This window comes from Scardinius erythrophthalmus, assembly GCF_964197995.2.
Source record: "Scardinius erythrophthalmus genome assembly, chromosome: 20".
Lineage (NCBI taxonomy): Eukaryota > Metazoa > Chordata > Actinopteri > Cypriniformes > Leuciscidae > Scardinius > Scardinius erythrophthalmus.
In genome coordinates, this window is record NC_138240.1 from 833742 (window position 1) to 851241 (window position 17500).

A 17500-nucleotide genomic window follows, 5' to 3' on the forward strand; every position below is an offset into this window, starting at 1 on the left:
TTGCGAGATATAAAGTCAGAATTGCGAGATATAAAGTCAGAATTGCGAGATATAAAGTCAGAATTGCGAGATATAAAGTCAGAATTGTGAGATATAAAGTCAGAATTGCGAGATATAAAGTCAGAATTGCGAGATATAAAGTCAGAATTGCGTGAAATAAAGTCAGAATTGCGAGATATAAAGTCAGAATTGTGAGATATAAAGTCAGAATTGCGTGAAATAAAGTCAGAATTGCGTGAAATAAAGTCGCAATTGCATGTTATAAAGTCAGAATTGCGAGATATAAAGTCAGAATTGCGTGAAATAAAGTCAGAATTGCGAGATATAAAGTCAGAATTGCGTGAAATAAAGTCGCAATTGCGTGAAATAAAGTCGCAATTGCGTCTTATAAAGTCAGAATTGCGAGATATAAAGTCAGAATTGTGTGAAATAAAGTCGCAATTGCATGTTATAAAGTCAGAATTGCGAGATATAAAGTCAGAATTGCGTGAAATAAAGTCAGAATTGCGTGAAATAAAGTCGCAATTGCATGTTATAAAGTCAGAATTGCGAGATATAAAGTCAGAATTGCGTGAAATAAAGTCTTATAAAGTCAGAATTCTGACTTTTTCTCGCAATTGCGACTTTATATCACGCAATTCTGACTTTATATCTCGCAATTCTGACTTTATATCACGCAATTCTGACTTTATATCTCGCAATTCTGACTTTATATCTCGCAATTCTGACTTTATATCTCGCAATTCTGACTTTATAACACATTGCGAGTTTATATCTCACAATGCTGATATCTTTTCTCACAATTGTGAGATATAAAGTCCAATTCTAATGAAAAAAAAGACTGACTTTTTTTTTTTTAAACCTCAGAATAGTTTATATCTAACAATTCTGACTTTATAACACGCAATTGCGACTTTATATCATGCAATTCTGACTTTATATCTCGCAATTCTGAGAAATAAAGTCAGAATTGCGAGAAGTAAACTCGCAATTGGGAGATAAAAAGTCGCAATTATCTTTTAAAATGTTTTATTCTGTGGCGGAAACAAGCTTCCATAATTTTGTTATTATTATTTTGAATCGTTTTCATTTTAGTTAAAGTAGTAGCCATTTTGTTGTGTGTTTTTAGCATTTTTAGTAATATATTTTTAAATATTTATATATACATATGTTTCAGATATAGTTATCAATAGTATTATTATATTATAATAGCCCTGGCCTAAACCTCATCAAACAGTTTTCACTGACCTCTGACCTCTGACCTTCTGCCTCCTCCAGACTCTGACACTAAGAACAACAAGTTCATTTTCCAGCTGAATGGAGACAAATGGATGGTAACTCTCTGAAACTCTTCTGTTCCTCAAGCGCTTGTTCTGTCCGTGACTTTATGACTGTGATTCACAGAAACTACCCGAAGATCTTCAGTTCATGACGTATCTGAGGGAATGGCACATCCACGCAACGAAGATTCGGGAGATTCCCACGTACATCGAGGCGTTCGTGGATCTGCGTGTCCTGGACGTTCCCAAGAACGGACTGACGAAGATTCCCGTGGAAATCGGTGCGTGTCACTAAACCTCGGATCATCTCACACTGAATTAAACACTCCACACGCTAGAAATCACATCTCAAACGTCTCGTCCTTCACAGGAAAACTCATCAGCCTGAGGGAATTAAATGTGAATTATAATAAACTGCGGAGCATTCCGGCTGAACTCGGAGAATGTGAGAATCTGGAACGACTGGAGATGACGGGGAACAGAAGCTTGTCTGAGCTTCCCTATGAGGTACAGCAGATATACATCATTCATATAGACTCATTCTCTCACATAACTAATGGCTGAAAAACAAACAAATAGCTAACGGAAGGTTAAGGTTCTCAAAGTTATGAACAAACGTTCTTCCAGGAACATTAATATTATATAATATTAATATATATATATAATATTAAGATGATTATTCGTTCAAATATATCTGGTCTTCAATAATGTTCTCAAAACATCAGCACAAAAACATTATTTATACATCGATCATGAAACTGTTTTCAAATGTTACTTTCACAGAACATTCAAAAGGAACGTTCTCATAATGTTTGAATTGAATGTTCCATTAACGTTTACATAACCAAGAATTATTTTATTTTTTAAATATTTAAAAAAACTGATGATTTGAACATTCAGAAATAAGGTTTTCATAACTGTAATGGGAATGTTTTTAGTTAGCTGGGATATTCCTCTTCTTTCAGCTGCAGAATCTGAAGAAACTGAAGCACTTGGATCTGTCGGAGAACCAGTTTCCCAGCATCCCGATCTGTGTCCTGCGCATGGAGAGCCTGAAGACTCTAGACATCAGCAAAAACAGACTCACTGACCTGCCTGAAGACATCGACCGGTGTGTGTGTGTGAGTGAGAGAGTGAGAGAGATAGTGTGTGTGTGAGTGGGTGAGAGAGTGAGTGAGTGAGAGAGAGAGTGGGTGAGTGAGTGAGTGAGTGAGAGAGAGTGTGTTTGTGTGTGTGTCTGAGTGAGTGAGTGAGTGAGTGAGTGAGTGTGAGTGAGTGAGTGTGAGTGAGTGAGTGGGTGAGTGAGTGAGTGAGTGAGTGAGTGAGTGAGTGAGTGAGTGAGTGAGTGAGTGAGTGAGTGAGTGAGTGTGAGTGAGTGAGTGGGTGAGTGAGTGAGTGAGAAAGTGAGTGAGTGAGAGAGTGTGTGAGTGAGTGAATGTGTGTGTTTCTGTTGATAATCCTAGAGTAAACACACACACACACGATGATTGTGCGCTGTGAATCTCTCCTCAGACTCGAGGCGTTGGAGACGCTGTTCCTCCACAGGAACCGAGTGCGATACGTCCCGATGCCGATGACGAACCTCGTTCACCTGAAGATGCTGGTCATCAGCGCAGACGAGCTCTACAGCATCCCGTCGCAGATCGTCGACAGCCCTGACATCAAGTGTGTGTGTGTGTGTGTGTGTGTGTGTGAAATATCCCTCAGAAACCCTTCGTTTCAGTCTGTGAGATTGAGTATTGATCAAAACATGATCAGCCTGATCGGGATCTTTCTGTTCCAGATTAATCCGACTTTATGACAATCCGATCAACGCTCCGGATGAAGACGTGAACGATGACGCAGAAGCTCTGGACGAACTTGAGAAGGAGTTCATGAAAACATACATCGAGTCTCTTCAGGACAGAGGTGACGTCATCATCAGTGACATCATCATCAGTGACGTCATCATCAGTGATGTCATCAGTTTACATGCCGTTTACTGCATCCTCCCCTCGCGGGTCAAAGTGACGCGAAGTCCTGAAATTATACTTTTTTGTCCAGAAAGCTTATTTCATTTTGATAATATTTTTTAATGCATTTTTTTGGGGGGAGAGTTTTTGTTATTTTATTTACCTTTAAATGACTAGATTTGATCAATAAATAATAAATAAATAGTAATTTAAGCACATTCCTCACATTCTTTCAACTTAAATAACTCACAACTCATGCATAACTCTTTTAATTCAGCTCAAAATATCTACTGATAATGTACTGATAATTCCCCCAGAACACCATAGCAACCACCTAGCAACGCCCTAGCAACCACCAAGAATACCCTAGCAACCACCCAGAACACCTTAGCAACTGCCTAGCAACCACCTAGATACCACCCAGAACACCCTAGCAACTGCCTAGCAACCACCCAAAACACCCTAACAACTGCCTAGCAACGCCCTAGCAACCACCCAGAATACCCTAGCAACCGCCTACCAACCACCCAGAATACCCTAGCAACTGCCTAGCAAAACCATAACAACCACCCAGAATACCCGAGCAACCGCCAAGCAACACTCTAGCAACCGCCTAACAACCACCCAGAACTCCCTAGCAACCGCCTAGCAACCACCCAGAATACCCTAACAACCCAACCGCCTAGCAACACAATAGCAACCACCCAGAAAACCCTAGCAACCGTGCTGAATTTTGCCACCGCAAGCACCACTCACATTTTCTTCAGGAAATGTACATTCTAGTTACTTTTTAAAATTTTAACCACAAAACTCCTCGAATCCATACATTTGTGTGTGTGTGTGTATTTGTGGTTCAAGTGCGACAAAAGTCCTGGGGTCTTGGACCCCTCTTATGAACACTCTTTTTTTTTTTTTTTTTTTTTTTAAATATTTCCGGGTCATAATGTCCTGAGGGAAGAGGATGAAGTAAAATATATGCATGCAAGAATCCTTAAAAAAAGAATACATTTGCAGATATTGAGCTTTAAATGTTCCTCAAACGACTCTTTTCAGACACTCAGCCGATGTACACCACTAAAGTGTCCTTGAGCTGCTTGCTGTAGAAGATGAAGAACACACACCATCCTCATCCTCATCTTCAGCATGACTCCAGGCATCAGTGTGATCCGGTTATTAGTTCTCTCATTCCGAGTGCAATCCAAATACAAATGCAGGTTAAACTGTTGATGAGTTTTAGTATCTAAAGGGTTTGGATTTCTTTTGTAGCAGCGCTTTACTAATTCTTTTTAAAGAAAAAAATATGTTTTTCCTCATTGTCTCGTTTTCCAGCACAAACATCTAAACATTCTCAAATCAAGATACATTTACTGGAGAAGAAGCAAAATGACTGAAGATATTATTGAAGTTTATATTTCTGACTCCATTAACAGATATTTGTTCTTGTTTTAACTCATTTTGATTCTTTATCCAGTCTTAATATCTTCAGTGATTTCGCTTCTTCTCCAGTAAATGTCTCTTGATTTAAGAATGTTTAGATATTTGTGCTGGAAAACGAGACTTCTTTGCGGTGCAGATCTGTAATTCTGACAGCTAGTCGGGTTGAAGTTCATGTTTTTATTTTTGACCGCATTTATCATTCTGACTAGTTAAAATGCCAAACCCATTTTGATCTGGTTTTCGGTGAAATCTTCATTAAGTTTGTTTTGATGTGACCAAACGTTTAACAGCATGATCATGATCCTGTTTGATCGAACTCAGTTTTATAAGATATGTCATAAAAAAAGAAATGCCATTTTAATGTATTGCAATTAAAACTTTTTCATCAGTTTTGCTTTCTGCCATAAATATAACATGCGAACACCTGAAGTTTTTCCTACAATGTAAAACATGATGTTCGTCCTCAGTGTTTCTGTCTCGTTTTCCAGCACAAATATCTAAACATTCTCAAATCAAGAGACATTTACTGGAGAAGAAGCAAAATGACTGAAGATATTAAGTCTGAAAATGTGTCAAAATTAAGTGACTTTATGCTTAATATGGGGTCAGAAAAATAATCTTGTTTCCCTTTGAATTAAGATTATTTTTCTGATTTATTGGCAGATATTTGTTCTTGTTTTAAGGACATTTTTGATGTTTTTGAAGTCTTAAGATCTTCAGTCATTTTGCTGCTTCTCCAGTAAATGTCTCTTGATTTAAATGGGTGGTGTAATGCCCTTTTCACAAGATGTAAAGTAAGTCTCTGATGTCCCCAGAGTGTGTGTGTGAAGTTTTAGCTCAAAATACCCCACAGATATTTTTATATAGCATGTTAAAATTGTCACTTTTTGAGGGTGAGCAAAAACGCACCGTTTTTGTGTCTGTCCCTTTAAATGCAAATGAGCTGCTGCTCCCGGCGCAGGGGGCGGAGCTTCAAGAGCTTGTGTACTTTTACCTCACACACACATGCACTGAAAATTTCAAAAACTTTTAGCCTTTTATGTTCAAACCGGAGTCAGACAATGATGGAGAGACTCGAGAAGAAGTAACAACATGTAGAAGCAACAGGACATTTCTGAATGTTAGTTGATGAATTTATGTAGATGATGTGGAGTTAACTATCTTCAAGTCATATTCTGTCATGATAATCTATAAACCGCGATTCCGGGGGCGGGGTTTATGTAAATTTTAGGGTTGGTGATGTCACTAACCCGGGAGGAAGTTCGTGTAGTCTCTACCAGCCGTTTAGTTCTTAGAAAACAATTTCTTTAAAAGCAAATTTCTCCCTTTGCTTTGAACTTTGAGTGCTGTAACTTTGCAATGTTGTTTATGCTCAAACAGCAACATTACACACTAACTAAAGTTAGAAAAGTCAAATCATAATCAACCACCCCTTTAAGAATGTTTAGATATTTGTGCTGGAAAACGAGACAGAAACACTGAGGAAGAACATCATGTTTTGCAAAAGCTGTCAATGGAGAAAAAAAACAAATCTAATCCTGGAATATGAAGTGGTTTATTGAAACATTGATTAACGAACAGCTTGTAACAAACATCAGCAAACGAATGCTTAATGTGCACTGCACGCTTCAATAAAATCTGGTCAAACCGAAGAGCATCAGGAGTCTGCATAGACATGAGGAATGGCACTGGAGCCGAAACATCTTTAAAAAACAAAGTGCATTTCATTGAAAAACATCTAAAATGACTTTATTGGGGCCACGAGCTTCTCGAATCAATGCGTGGAAATCAGCATCAATCGCATAAATACAGTCACGTCAACACTTCATTTTCAAGTATGCGTAATATTAATAATAATCAGGTCCCCAAGATTGGCGATTAAAAGTCAAAACTGTGCTGCTAAAACACGTCACTAACGCGACAGACATTCAGTCCAGAGATCGTGGATTTAGGCATGTAGTTCATGCGGTTATTGCTGCAGTTTATACATGATATAATGCAATCAATCTGATCATCTTCAGCTTATCTCGTAATGAAACTGACTCTGCGTTTAACATGCAAAAAAATTAAAAACACGAATTAAATAATCACATAAAAGTCAATAAGAGTCGAGCGATAAATCAGTAAAGCTGTTTTAAAAACATGATTATTGGAAATGATATCAGACATATGCATTAAATCTGTGAGGTAGCAGCTCTGTGTCGAGCAGCTGGTGCTCATATACTGTTTATGAGGATTTACTTCGTAATAATTCATCCATCAAAAGCTGCATCTGATATAAAAACAATGATTATGTCTGTTTTGTGCCATTTATTAACTTTAACTAACAAAACATGATGTTCTTCCTCAGTGTTTCTGTCTCGTTTTCCAGCACAAATATCTAAACATTCTTAAACAAGATACATTTACTGGAGAAGCGAAATGAGTGAAGATAATTAAGTCTGGAAAATGAATCAAAATGAAGTGAGTTTGTGCTTAAAACAAGAATAAATATCTGACAATGGAGTCAGAAATATAATCTTTATTCAAAGTGAAAACAAGATGATTTTTCTGACTCTATTGGCAGATATTGACATTTTTTCATTAAACAAGTCTTAATATCTTCAGTCATTTTGCTTCTTCTCCAGTAAATGTCTCTTGATTTAAGAATGTTTAGATATTTGTGCTGGAGAACGAGAAACACTGAGGAAGAAGCTCATGTTTTTCAGATGAAAACTTTGCACGATGACATTATTATTGTTTAGCGCAGAGGTTAAAGGTCATCAGTAATATATTAGAAGAAGAAGAAGAAGAAGAATTCTACTCTTCTTCTATTTCTTCTATATTACAGGACATTGGCTGACTACATTTACAAATTAGATACACGGCAGCACATGAACTATACGCCAAAATATGAAGAAGGCACATTCTCTTTCAAAGATTCGAAGACAGAAAAATAAAAAGTAAGATGACGCTTTATAATAAGGTTTCATTTGTTAGCATTAGTTTACGACATTATTCAACAAGAATTAACAATGAAAAATACTTCTACAGCGTTTATGAATCTTAGTGCATGTTAAAGGAGTAGTTCACTTTAAATTATAATCATATTTTTATTATAACTCTGTGTTCGTCTGGAAGAAGAATGTCATATACACCTTGAGGGAGAGTAAATCATGGGCTAATTTTCATTTTAAAGTGAACTAGTCCTTTAAATTCAACACAATACATTTAAAATCAAAAGTTGTATGTCTTAACTTTAGCTCTTGCACTGTGGATTAATATGAGTTATGATAAAGATTAATAAATGCTGCAGTTATAGTTAATGCATTAACTAATGTTATCAAATGAGACCTTGTTATAAGACGTTCAGAAATGTAATAAAAGCTCTTTCAGACGCGCTCCGGATCGGGAAGCTCGCTGGGGTCAGAGGTCTACAAGCTGCTGTCCTGCAGGAGAGGCTCGTTGTCCTCGTCGCTCGCAGGAACGGAGGCGTTTTCGGGGCCGCCGCTCACCGGCTCCGTCAGGATCCTCGCGCCGCACGTCTTCACCACCGGAGTGTGTTGAGCCGGGATGAAGACCGCCACCAGCAGCGCCAGCACCACCGTACACGCGCCGAACAGGAACGGGGGACCCGGAATCACGGACTTCTGGAAGACACAACACAGACAAAAAATGCTTTTCTTACTTGTCTTGTTTCCAGTCCAAATGTCTAAACATTCTTAAAGCAAGATGCATTTACTAAAGTAGTAAAATGACTTAAGATATTATGTCTTGTTTTCTGGGGAAATCATAATTAAGAGAGCTTAAAAAAAGCAAAATTATCGAGATGGTCCTCACTGCAGAACATGAAATCCAGGGGGAGGAGTTGGATCCAGATCCAACTCCTCCCACCTAACAAACCTACCCATCTCCACCCCCTGATCTGGATCCAACTCCGCCCCTTGGATCTCGTGTACTGCAGTGAGGTGCTACTGAAATTATCTGCCAATTGAACCTTCGCAGGGAGTTTGATTGACAGGCGATCTGACCAATCATAATCCTCCATCCGCCATTTTTGTCCGACAAAGCGGTCAGGAGAGTTAGTAGATTAATGTTGGAGGATCTGAACTTGATAAACGGAGTGTACTGACGTCCTTCATTCATGTTTATTTGATGCTATAAATGAACTAGAAGGAAGAGATGATCGGTTCACGAGCCGCTTTAACTGAGCGATCTGTCAGACACATTAAAGAGCCACGAAACGCTATTTATCGTTTAAATTTCTTTAAAAAATGACCAAATTTGAAAGGTGAGACTTTGTTTCATGTCAAAAGTACCCTGGTCTGTCCTGTGTGTCAGTGTGTTGTCAGTGTCCTCTCTGCTCCGCGATGTGTGTTTAAGTGTGTGAGAACATGGTGTGTGTGAGAGCGTGGCTTGTCGGACATAGCAACAGTAACTAAAGGGGGCGGGTCTTTGCGAACGGTCAAATGGGTAAGAAAAATAATGTTAATTCAAACAGAAACAAATACAGGAAAATAACACTAGCCGCGATTCCATTATAGATTTGCGCAAAAGTTTAGCGATATTTTCTAAATGTCGCTAAAAAACTATTGCGAAATGACGGCGTTTCCATTTAACCGTTGTTATGCGACTAAAACGTCATTTTTCCTCTCGAGATAATCATGTTGGCAGGTTTACGTATATCGCAGCCGCCGCACTTTATTAAAGTATTACACTTTATAGCTGCCATTATTATTATTATTGGAAGGAGATGAAGGCGTGCATCCAAGCATTAATGGGAAGAAAAGCCCCTTATACTGGGAGAGTTTCTGGGAGTTTCACACTCAGATCTGCTTCGAGGTCTTGATTGTGGCATTTCTTTGAGGTTTAGAATCCAGTATTCCCATAATTCTTTTGTCTTTTATGAGTTTAATAAAGAGCTCTGTCTCGTCTTCTGTCCAAACACACCTCGCCTTCGTTAAAGAACGATCGACTTTACGTACGTCAGGTGACTGTAAATGCTAAAACTGTGTCCATTGCAGTTTTGCGAAACATTCCTTTTTCGACCTTTACCATCTCATGCGAGCGGATAAATTTTTTTGCGATACATGGGAGTTTTAGCGAGTTTGACATATTTTCATTGGGCGTATTTTCAATCCGCAATCTGAAGGGAAATGGAAATGCGGCTCCTGAAAGCTTGACTGAGCAGTGACCTCTGACCTCTTCGGTGGCGGGCGTGACGGGGTTCGGGACGGGGCTCATCTCCTTCAGCTCCACATTGAAGAGGAAGAATATGAATCCGAAGAGAGCAGGACCGAGTCCGTTACACAGACCTCGAATCCCTGTGATCATTCCCTGAACCGCTCCTAAAACAACACACACAAATCATCAAATCCAGAGAATCAGTGCCAGAGACATTTTGCCACACTGAAATTGTATCCGCTACTTCCAGTTTGATGTGGATTGATATTTTAATTTGAAGGATTTGTTTAATTTATAATTTAATTTTGATAGTTTACTCTCCCCCACGCCATCCAAGATGTTCATGTGTTTCTTTCTTCAGTGGAAAAGAAATGAAGGTTTTTGAGGAAAACACTCCAGGATGTTCCTCCATATAGTGTCTTCAATGGGGTCCAACGGGTCGAAGGTCCAGATGTGAGTTTCAGTGCAGCTTCAAAGTCTCGACACGATCCAGCCGAGGAATAAGAGTCTCATCTAGACAAACCAGCCGACATTTTATAACTAAATACACATTTATATACTTTTAACCTACAGATGCTCGTCTTGCTCTCGCTGTGATGAGACACACATTACGTAATCAGGGTGAAAAGTCAAGCATGTTCCGGTTTATAAATGTAGGATAGAGCGAAAAACTCCATCTCTTTTTCCCTTCCAACTTCAAATTCGTCCGACATCATTGTTTTTTTGTAAATAGTGTTTGTCTCAGTCTTTTCACGTTTGCTTTGTAAACACTGGGTCTGTTCTTCCCCCACGTCACGCTTGACCTTTCAACCTGATTACGTAATGTGTGTCGCATCACAGCGAGTGCAAGACCAGCATTAGTGGTTTAAACTATATACATGTGTATTTTGTTCTAAAATGTCCGCTGGTGTGTCTAGATGAGACTCTTATTCCTCGGCTGGATCGAGACTTTGAAGCTGCACTGAAACTCACATCTGGACCTTCGACCCGTTGGACCCCATTGAAGACACTATATGGAGGAACATCCTGGAGTGTTTTCCCTCAAAAACCTTCATTTCTTTCCCACTGAAGAAAGAAAGACATGAACATCTTGGTTGGCGTTGGGGAGAGTAAACTATAAGGAAACTTTAATTCTGAAGTGAACGACTCCTTTAATATTTTAAATCATTGTTAATGTACATAATTTGGCTCTTCTTCCACAGCGATATGGACGGTTCCGTCAGTGCTTTAACACGAGCCACTCAAGCTCTTTTTAACGCCCATGTTGTTGTTGTGTTTTGAGTCTTACCCTGTTAACACAAGACGACAGGTCCTTTAACACACACGTCTGAGTCTTACCCTGCTGGTCGCGGTCTGTGCAGTGAGACACCAGCGCGCTCACCGCGGGGAAGGTGATACTGGACATGGCAGCGACGGTCCCGGCCGCCCACATCATCCTGGGACACACAAACACAAACACTATTTTAAACCCAGCGAGTCACAGGCTGGTAATCCCTTCACAATAGTGCTGACGTCACGCGTTCAATCTCTTTTCCATTACAAACAATGCCAGTCGATACAGATCAAAATAAACCTCATCCATAGGGCTGGGCAAAAAAAATATTTTTAGATTAATCGTTTTTTATTTAAAAATGTGGTCGAATCAAAATTCTCAAAGGCCACGTATAATTTTTTCCATATTTATTTATCTATCACCCAAAAGCCTGTATTAGTTCCATTATGCCTCCATTATGAGATATTATGTATGTTTAATACTAAACATAAAATAACCTGATCCTTTAATCAAGGCGTGCGACTCTTCTGACCCGTCCAATTTTCAATTTTCAACTTAATCAAATTCCTGTCTATTTATTGTATGCATTTGAAATATAGAGCTGGTTTTAATGTACCTCAAATAAAAAGAGTTTAATATACAGGTTTGTGGCTCTTAATTTATTTTTATTAATTAACCCCTTGTAAATTTATGTTCACTGTTCTTTAAAAAAAAAAAAAATGTAAGATTTGTATTAAATCTATATTCATTGAGTTGGAACATCTGAATGGATACCCAGCCCTACTTATCCATCATAGTATCAGGACAGACTCGGACCGTAGATCCAGCTCACCATGGTTCTGACCCGAAGCCGTACCAGGCCAGCTGGAACAGCTGAAACCCCAGGCCCAGTAGCACTGTGCTTTTATTTCCAATCCTCTTCATCAGAATGCTCAAAAGTAACGTCTGCAAAAAGACAATCAGTGTCATGAACAGGGATGCAACAACGTATCGGCCATCGGCTCATTGATTGACAGCAGATGATCAGGTCCGATTTAGGCTTTTATTCACATATAAACACTGATCAGCAACATAATCAAAAGCTCAAGCGTGCTGCGTAACACGAGAACGAACCTCATTGGTTCTTGTGTTCACAGTTCATTAGTTAGCAATAAAAAAATACCAGAGAGGAGATTATTTACTGTTAATTATATATATATAATTACAAGACAAGGGTTTGTGAAAACTAAGCTGAAGGTCTTTACCTGTGCAATGATGGACAGGATTCCCACCATCGCTATATAAGCTGCAATCGCTTCTGATGAGAAGTTGATGACCTGAAACACCAACACACAGTTTCTAATGTTTGTGCTTAAAGGGAAAATTAACTCAAATTCATGCCACACTGCGGAAGTGACCTCGAAGCGTTACGCACCTGTCCCAGGTAGAGGAAGAAGCTGGAATACTGTCCGGCCTCCGGCAGATACGACAGGAACACTGTGACGCAGATGAGCAGCACTGTGGAGTCTTTCCCAACCTTCCTCAGGGACTAACACACACACACACACACACACACACACACACACACACACACACACACACACACACACACACACACACACACACACACACACACACACACACACACATACAGCTGTGTCACAAGAACTGACAGAATATCTAAAACTCAAAGGATGTTCTGCATTATTTGAGATGCGGGATCAATCGGAGAACGTCATATCTCACATCACATGTCACTGCCCTCGCTTAACTATCATCCAATAAGACTGAGTATATAAAACACACGAGTATAGAGGGCATGCGCATCACGTCACCGTCGGCCTGAGCGACTGCGGTTACACATTGTATATTGTATGTTTCCTATAATGTATTTATATAAAGCGTTTACAGGCAAATTTAAACTGATAATCGTTTGTTTTACTCGTGTTTTCGCAGTTTCCTCTATTAACTCCAGTCCCTCTCAGCTCTTCTGCCACTCAGTGTTCCTGCGGGAAACTGACATCAATGCATAAACCTCTATTATTATGAATCGCTTTTTTATTACCAGTGTGTGAACAGCTTGTGATGAAACTTAAAAAAATACACATCTGACTTCCTAGGTTTTCTATATAAGACTATAGACCGGTTTTTATGTGAAATATAAATATGTAACAATCAGAAGGATGTGAACAAACGCTCGTATAATGTTCAGGCAAGAGCCGTTCTGTACTGTAATGTCAGTGTGTCATGCAAAGAAAATGAATTAATTCAAACTATAGTCTCACGTAGCCAGATCTATATAGTCTACTGTCTAAAATTACACAGTTATGATAGTTTGATTATAATGAGCTCATCTGTCAACATGAAACATCACTGTGATCAGATGCTCTCTGAACTGCTGCTTTCATTTCTGTGTGTTTATTGTGTTATTCACACCCTCTGTAGATGACAAGCGTGTGACTCACAGCGAAGGGATCCGCCTGCGCCCAGGAAATGGGGAAACCCCATGATGACAGCCTCATTTTGTCGGGCAGAGACTCGGGAACCACCAGCAGGACGAAGAGGATGTCGGCCACTGCGATGATGGTGGCGAGCAGAACCACCAGACTGTCCCCGTACTGGGCCGACAGGAACGCTCCGATAGCTGGACTCGTCACTAAACTCGCCGCGAACGTCGCTGAAACCTGGAGCACGACACAAGCAAAGAGATCAAACAACCAGACAACAGTGGAGCGCTGGCGCTTGCAACGCCAAGGTCAGGGGTTCGACTCCCAGGGAAAGCAGGAACTGATAAGAGTGTAGATGTGAAGCTGGAATGCAGTGTAAGTGGCTTTGGATGAATGTGAATGATCCGTTTAGAAGCTTCACGGAGGGAGAATATGTGATTTATTCTGATTGCGCTTTATAAAGTCCAGACTGCTCCACAGCAGCTTCACAGCGATACACAGGAGAGTAACAGAATCAGCGATGCAAACCTCATCACATATGAGACTAACTTAAACTCTGTTGCATCAGTTCATCAATAATGAAACACTAATAATAGAACAGCTGGAATCATACGAGCATCTGGAACTGAGCAGAAGAGCTAATGACCAATATAGTCACTATAGTGTGTGTGTATGTGTGTGTGTCTGTGTGTGTGTGTGAGTGTGAGTGTGTGTGTGTGTGTGTGTGTGTGTGTGTGTCTCTGTGTGAGAGTGTATGTGTGTGTGTGTGTGTGTGTGTGTGTGTGTGTGTGTGTGTGTGTGTTCTCACCAGTCCATACGCTGTGCTTCTTTCATGCTCTTCTGTAATATCAGCCACATACGCAAATATCACAGAAAATGTAACAGAGAAAAGTCCAGACACCGACATCAGTGCAAAGAACCACCTGATGAAGAGAGACACACACACACACACACACACACACACACACACACACATGAATCAGTTCATCTTAAAGGAGAACTCCGGTCAATTTTAACATTGAGCTCATTTCGAAGTCCATAGTAAGTCCATAGTAGTCGATTGTCGAGTTCATGCGCGTGATCATAGGTAACTAAACCTCTGCGCGTGAACTCGGCAATCGACTACTGTGGACTTCGACCGAAAACAGGATGTAAACACAGGTATGTGCGCTGGCTAAAATAACACCATTTTTATACATATCTTTCACATCTACTGCAGTCAGACTCACTCGTGTTCACTCAGAAGGAATCACTCACATTTTCTGTGCACTTGTAATGACACATCAAGGATGTTAAGAGCCTAAAAGCAGGTTTAGTACTTGCCCTATTGAAGTCAACAGGGTGCAAATTTTAAAAATAGAATAACTCGGTGTAGGCAACACCGATTTTTGTAGTTGTTCTCTGTATTGACAGAACTCCAAATGTACAAAAAAATGAGCTCAATGTTAAAATTGACCGGAGCTCTCCTTTAACAACAGAAACATCAACAGGTCCAGCGCTGTACAGCACAAACTACAGATCAAAGTCAGTCTGTGAATCAGTGCATTCGTCTCCACTGGGTACTAGAGACTCAGTCACTTGAGAGTCATGTGATGGAGCTCTCTCTCTCTCGCTCTCACACACACACACACACACACACACACACACACACACACTTTCTCTCTCAAAAAACAAACCAAAAAAAAAAAAAAAAACACCTATGTACATTTTGCTGCTGTTGTGATTGAGCTGGAGTTCTCTCCCAGAATATGCTTTAATTTTTCTGAATTTGGTAATGCCATAAAATTTGGTTCTAGTTGTTGGAATCTAGTGAAATAGTCTGATCTAATGCTGTGATAGTGATCACAGTGTATCAGGAAGTGTTCTTCTGTCTCCACCTCTCTCTGAGAGCACAGTGAACACAGTCTCTCTCTCTCTCTCTCTCTCTCACACACACACACACACACACACACACACACACACACACACACACACACACACACACACACACACACACACACACTCACCATGGGCTGATCCTCATCAGTGGGATTGGGGCGCAGGTGAAAAACACTGTGAGCAACAGGAAACTTTTTCTGCCCCAAATATCAGACAAGGCCCCGATCAGAGGAGCGCTCATGAACGACAGCAGACCCTGAAACACAGCACACACACTCCAGTTACCACTCAACACACACTCCACTGAACACACACTCCAGTTACGACTGAACACACTCCAGTTACGCCTGAACACACTCCACTGAACACACACTCCAGTTACGACATTCAATGCAAAACGGCCTTTTACACAGTAAGAAAATATAATATCTAGCCAATAATGATCGAGGACTGTCACACATTATGACCACAGTGAACACAAATGATATGCGAATGATATGCAAATGTGAGCCGCTGACCTTGACGCCCTGGATGAGGCCGTTCATGAGGAACGTGTGCTGTGGGAAGGTTTCATGCAGCACCTGTAATGAAGAACAGGTCAGAGAACAGTGTGTGTGTGTGTGTGTGTGTGTGTGTGTGTGTGTGTGTGTGTGTGTGTGTGTGTGTGTGAGAGAGACGCACCGTCAGCATCGGCGTGGTCAGGAGACCCCAGGAGAAGAACTCCAGGAAGATCACGGCCACCGCATGAGACACCCTCGCCCGGCCCACACTGCGCTGCTGGAACACACACACACACACACACACACACACACACACACACACACACACACACACACACACACACACACACACACACACACACACACAGCTGTGAAACATGACAGTCTCAGGTGTGAGAGACAGTGTCAGTGTGTGTGTAAATGTGTGTGTGTGTGTGTGTGTGTGTGTGTGTGTGTGTGTGTGTAAAAGTGTGTCTGTGTGAGTGAGTGTGTGTGAGAGAGAATGTGTGTATGCGAGTGTAAGTGTGTGTGTGTGTGTGTGTGTGAGTCTGTGAATGTGTGTGTGTGTGTGTGTGTGTGTGTGTGTGTAAAAGTGTGTCTGTGTGAGTGAGTGTGTGTGAGAGAGAATGTGTGTATGCGAGTGTAAGTGTGTGTGTGTGTGTGTGTGTGTAAAAGTGTGTCTGTGTGAGTGAGTGTGTGTGAGAGAGAATGTGTGTATGCGAGTGTAAGTGTGTGTGTGTGTGTGTGTGTGAGTCTGTGAATGTGTGTGTGTGTGGGTGTAAGTGTATGTTTAAGTGTGGGAGTAATGTGTGTGTGAGAGTGAGTGAGTGAGTGAGTGTGAGTGTAATTGTGTGTGAGAGTGAGTGTGTGAGTGTAATTGTGTGTGAGAGTGAGTGAGTGTGTGAGAGTGAGTGTGTGAGTGTGAGTGTAAGTGAGTGTGTGGGAGTGTAATTGTGTGAGAGAGTGTGTGTGTTTGAGTATGTGTATAAGTGAATGAATGAGAGTGTGTGTCTGTGTTAGTGTATGTGTGTGACAGAGTGTATGTGTTTGAGTGTGTGTGTGTGTATGAGAGAGAGTGAGAAAAACCATGAACATTAATCTGTCACTATAGATCCGTCTGAACACGTGACAGAATTAACCATCGCACAACACACGGAAACTCGCTCATCATCAGTTCCTTCATTTACAATAAAAACAGTGATAATGCTGAGGTGCGATGACGTCACTCACTCTGAGGTGTTTGAACAGCATGATGTTTTCCGTCCGACTCTCACATTCTGCTCGAGACCTCAATCATCCTGACCGGATTTAATTAATAATAATTAATAAACTCGAGCAGCTCTCGTTAACGCTCTTCTCTTCCACTTTCTAACATCAACATTCCTGAGCATCAACATCCGGCTTCCGGGTCTGAGTACTTCTGAGTCAATTTCAAAATAAAAGTTTTATTCACTTTTTTTAAAAAAAAACTGAGGAATCGTAAATCAAATCTAAATTTCGAACCTTAGTTCACAATATTATTGATGTTTAGACGTACACTTTATATGTCATAATAATATAAAAGTAAAATATAAAAGCCAATAAATAAAAG

At 40.3% G+C, this 17500-nt stretch overlaps 3 protein-coding genes across 4 annotated transcripts in view; 2 read left to right on the forward strand and 1 right to left on the reverse strand.

Moving 5' to 3' along the window:
• The window catches only part of srp19 (signal recognition particle 19), a 23063-nt gene extending 17971 nt beyond the window's left edge, over nt 1-5092 (forward strand). Inside the window, exons 7-13 of the mRNA XM_081350021.1 lie at nt 1279-1334; nt 1405-1561; nt 1651-1787; nt 2246-2391; nt 2793-2945; nt 3064-3188; nt 4286-5092. Of these exons, the coding sequence (XP_081206147.1) occupies nt 1279-1334; nt 1405-1561; nt 1651-1787; nt 2246-2391; nt 2793-2945; nt 3064-3188; nt 4286-4335 (824 nt within the window). The 3' untranslated portion in view covers nt 4336-5092. The remainder of the gene's footprint in view (nt 1-1278; nt 1335-1404; nt 1562-1650; nt 1788-2245; nt 2392-2792; nt 2946-3063; nt 3189-4285) is intronic.
• Nucleotides 5093-6204: 1112 nt separating this feature from the next.
• On the reverse strand, nt 6205-17328 carry mfsd14bb (major facilitator superfamily domain containing 14Bb). 2 transcript variants are annotated; one of them, XM_081350018.1, is made up of 12 exons: nt 17140-17328; nt 16091-16183; nt 15928-15990; nt 15538-15665; nt 14340-14454; nt 13550-13768; nt 12520-12633; nt 12350-12421; nt 11938-12050; nt 11171-11268; nt 9851-9996; nt 6205-8298 (listed from the first exon to the last, which is right to left on the reverse strand). In XM_081350018.1, exons 1-12 carry the CDS (start codon nt 17158-17160, stop codon nt 8083-8085), a joined length of 1398 nt encoding a protein of 465 aa, XP_081206144.1. In that variant the 5' UTR covers nt 17161-17328; the 3' UTR covers nt 6205-8082. The 2 variants fall into 2 exon arrangements, with proteins under 2 accessions (XP_081206144.1, XP_081206143.1); XM_081350017.1 differs by having other exon boundaries at nt 6207-8298; nt 16091-16186.
• A 47-nt stretch (nt 17329-17375) lies between these two features.
• Nucleotides 17376-17500, forward strand: part of spinb (spindlin b) — a 12968-nt gene continuing 12843 nt past the window's right edge. Inside the window, exon 1 of the mRNA XM_081350022.1 lies at nt 17376-17500. This exon is cut by the window's right edge and continues 452 nt beyond it. The gene's annotated coding sequence lies outside the window, so the exon portion shown is untranslated.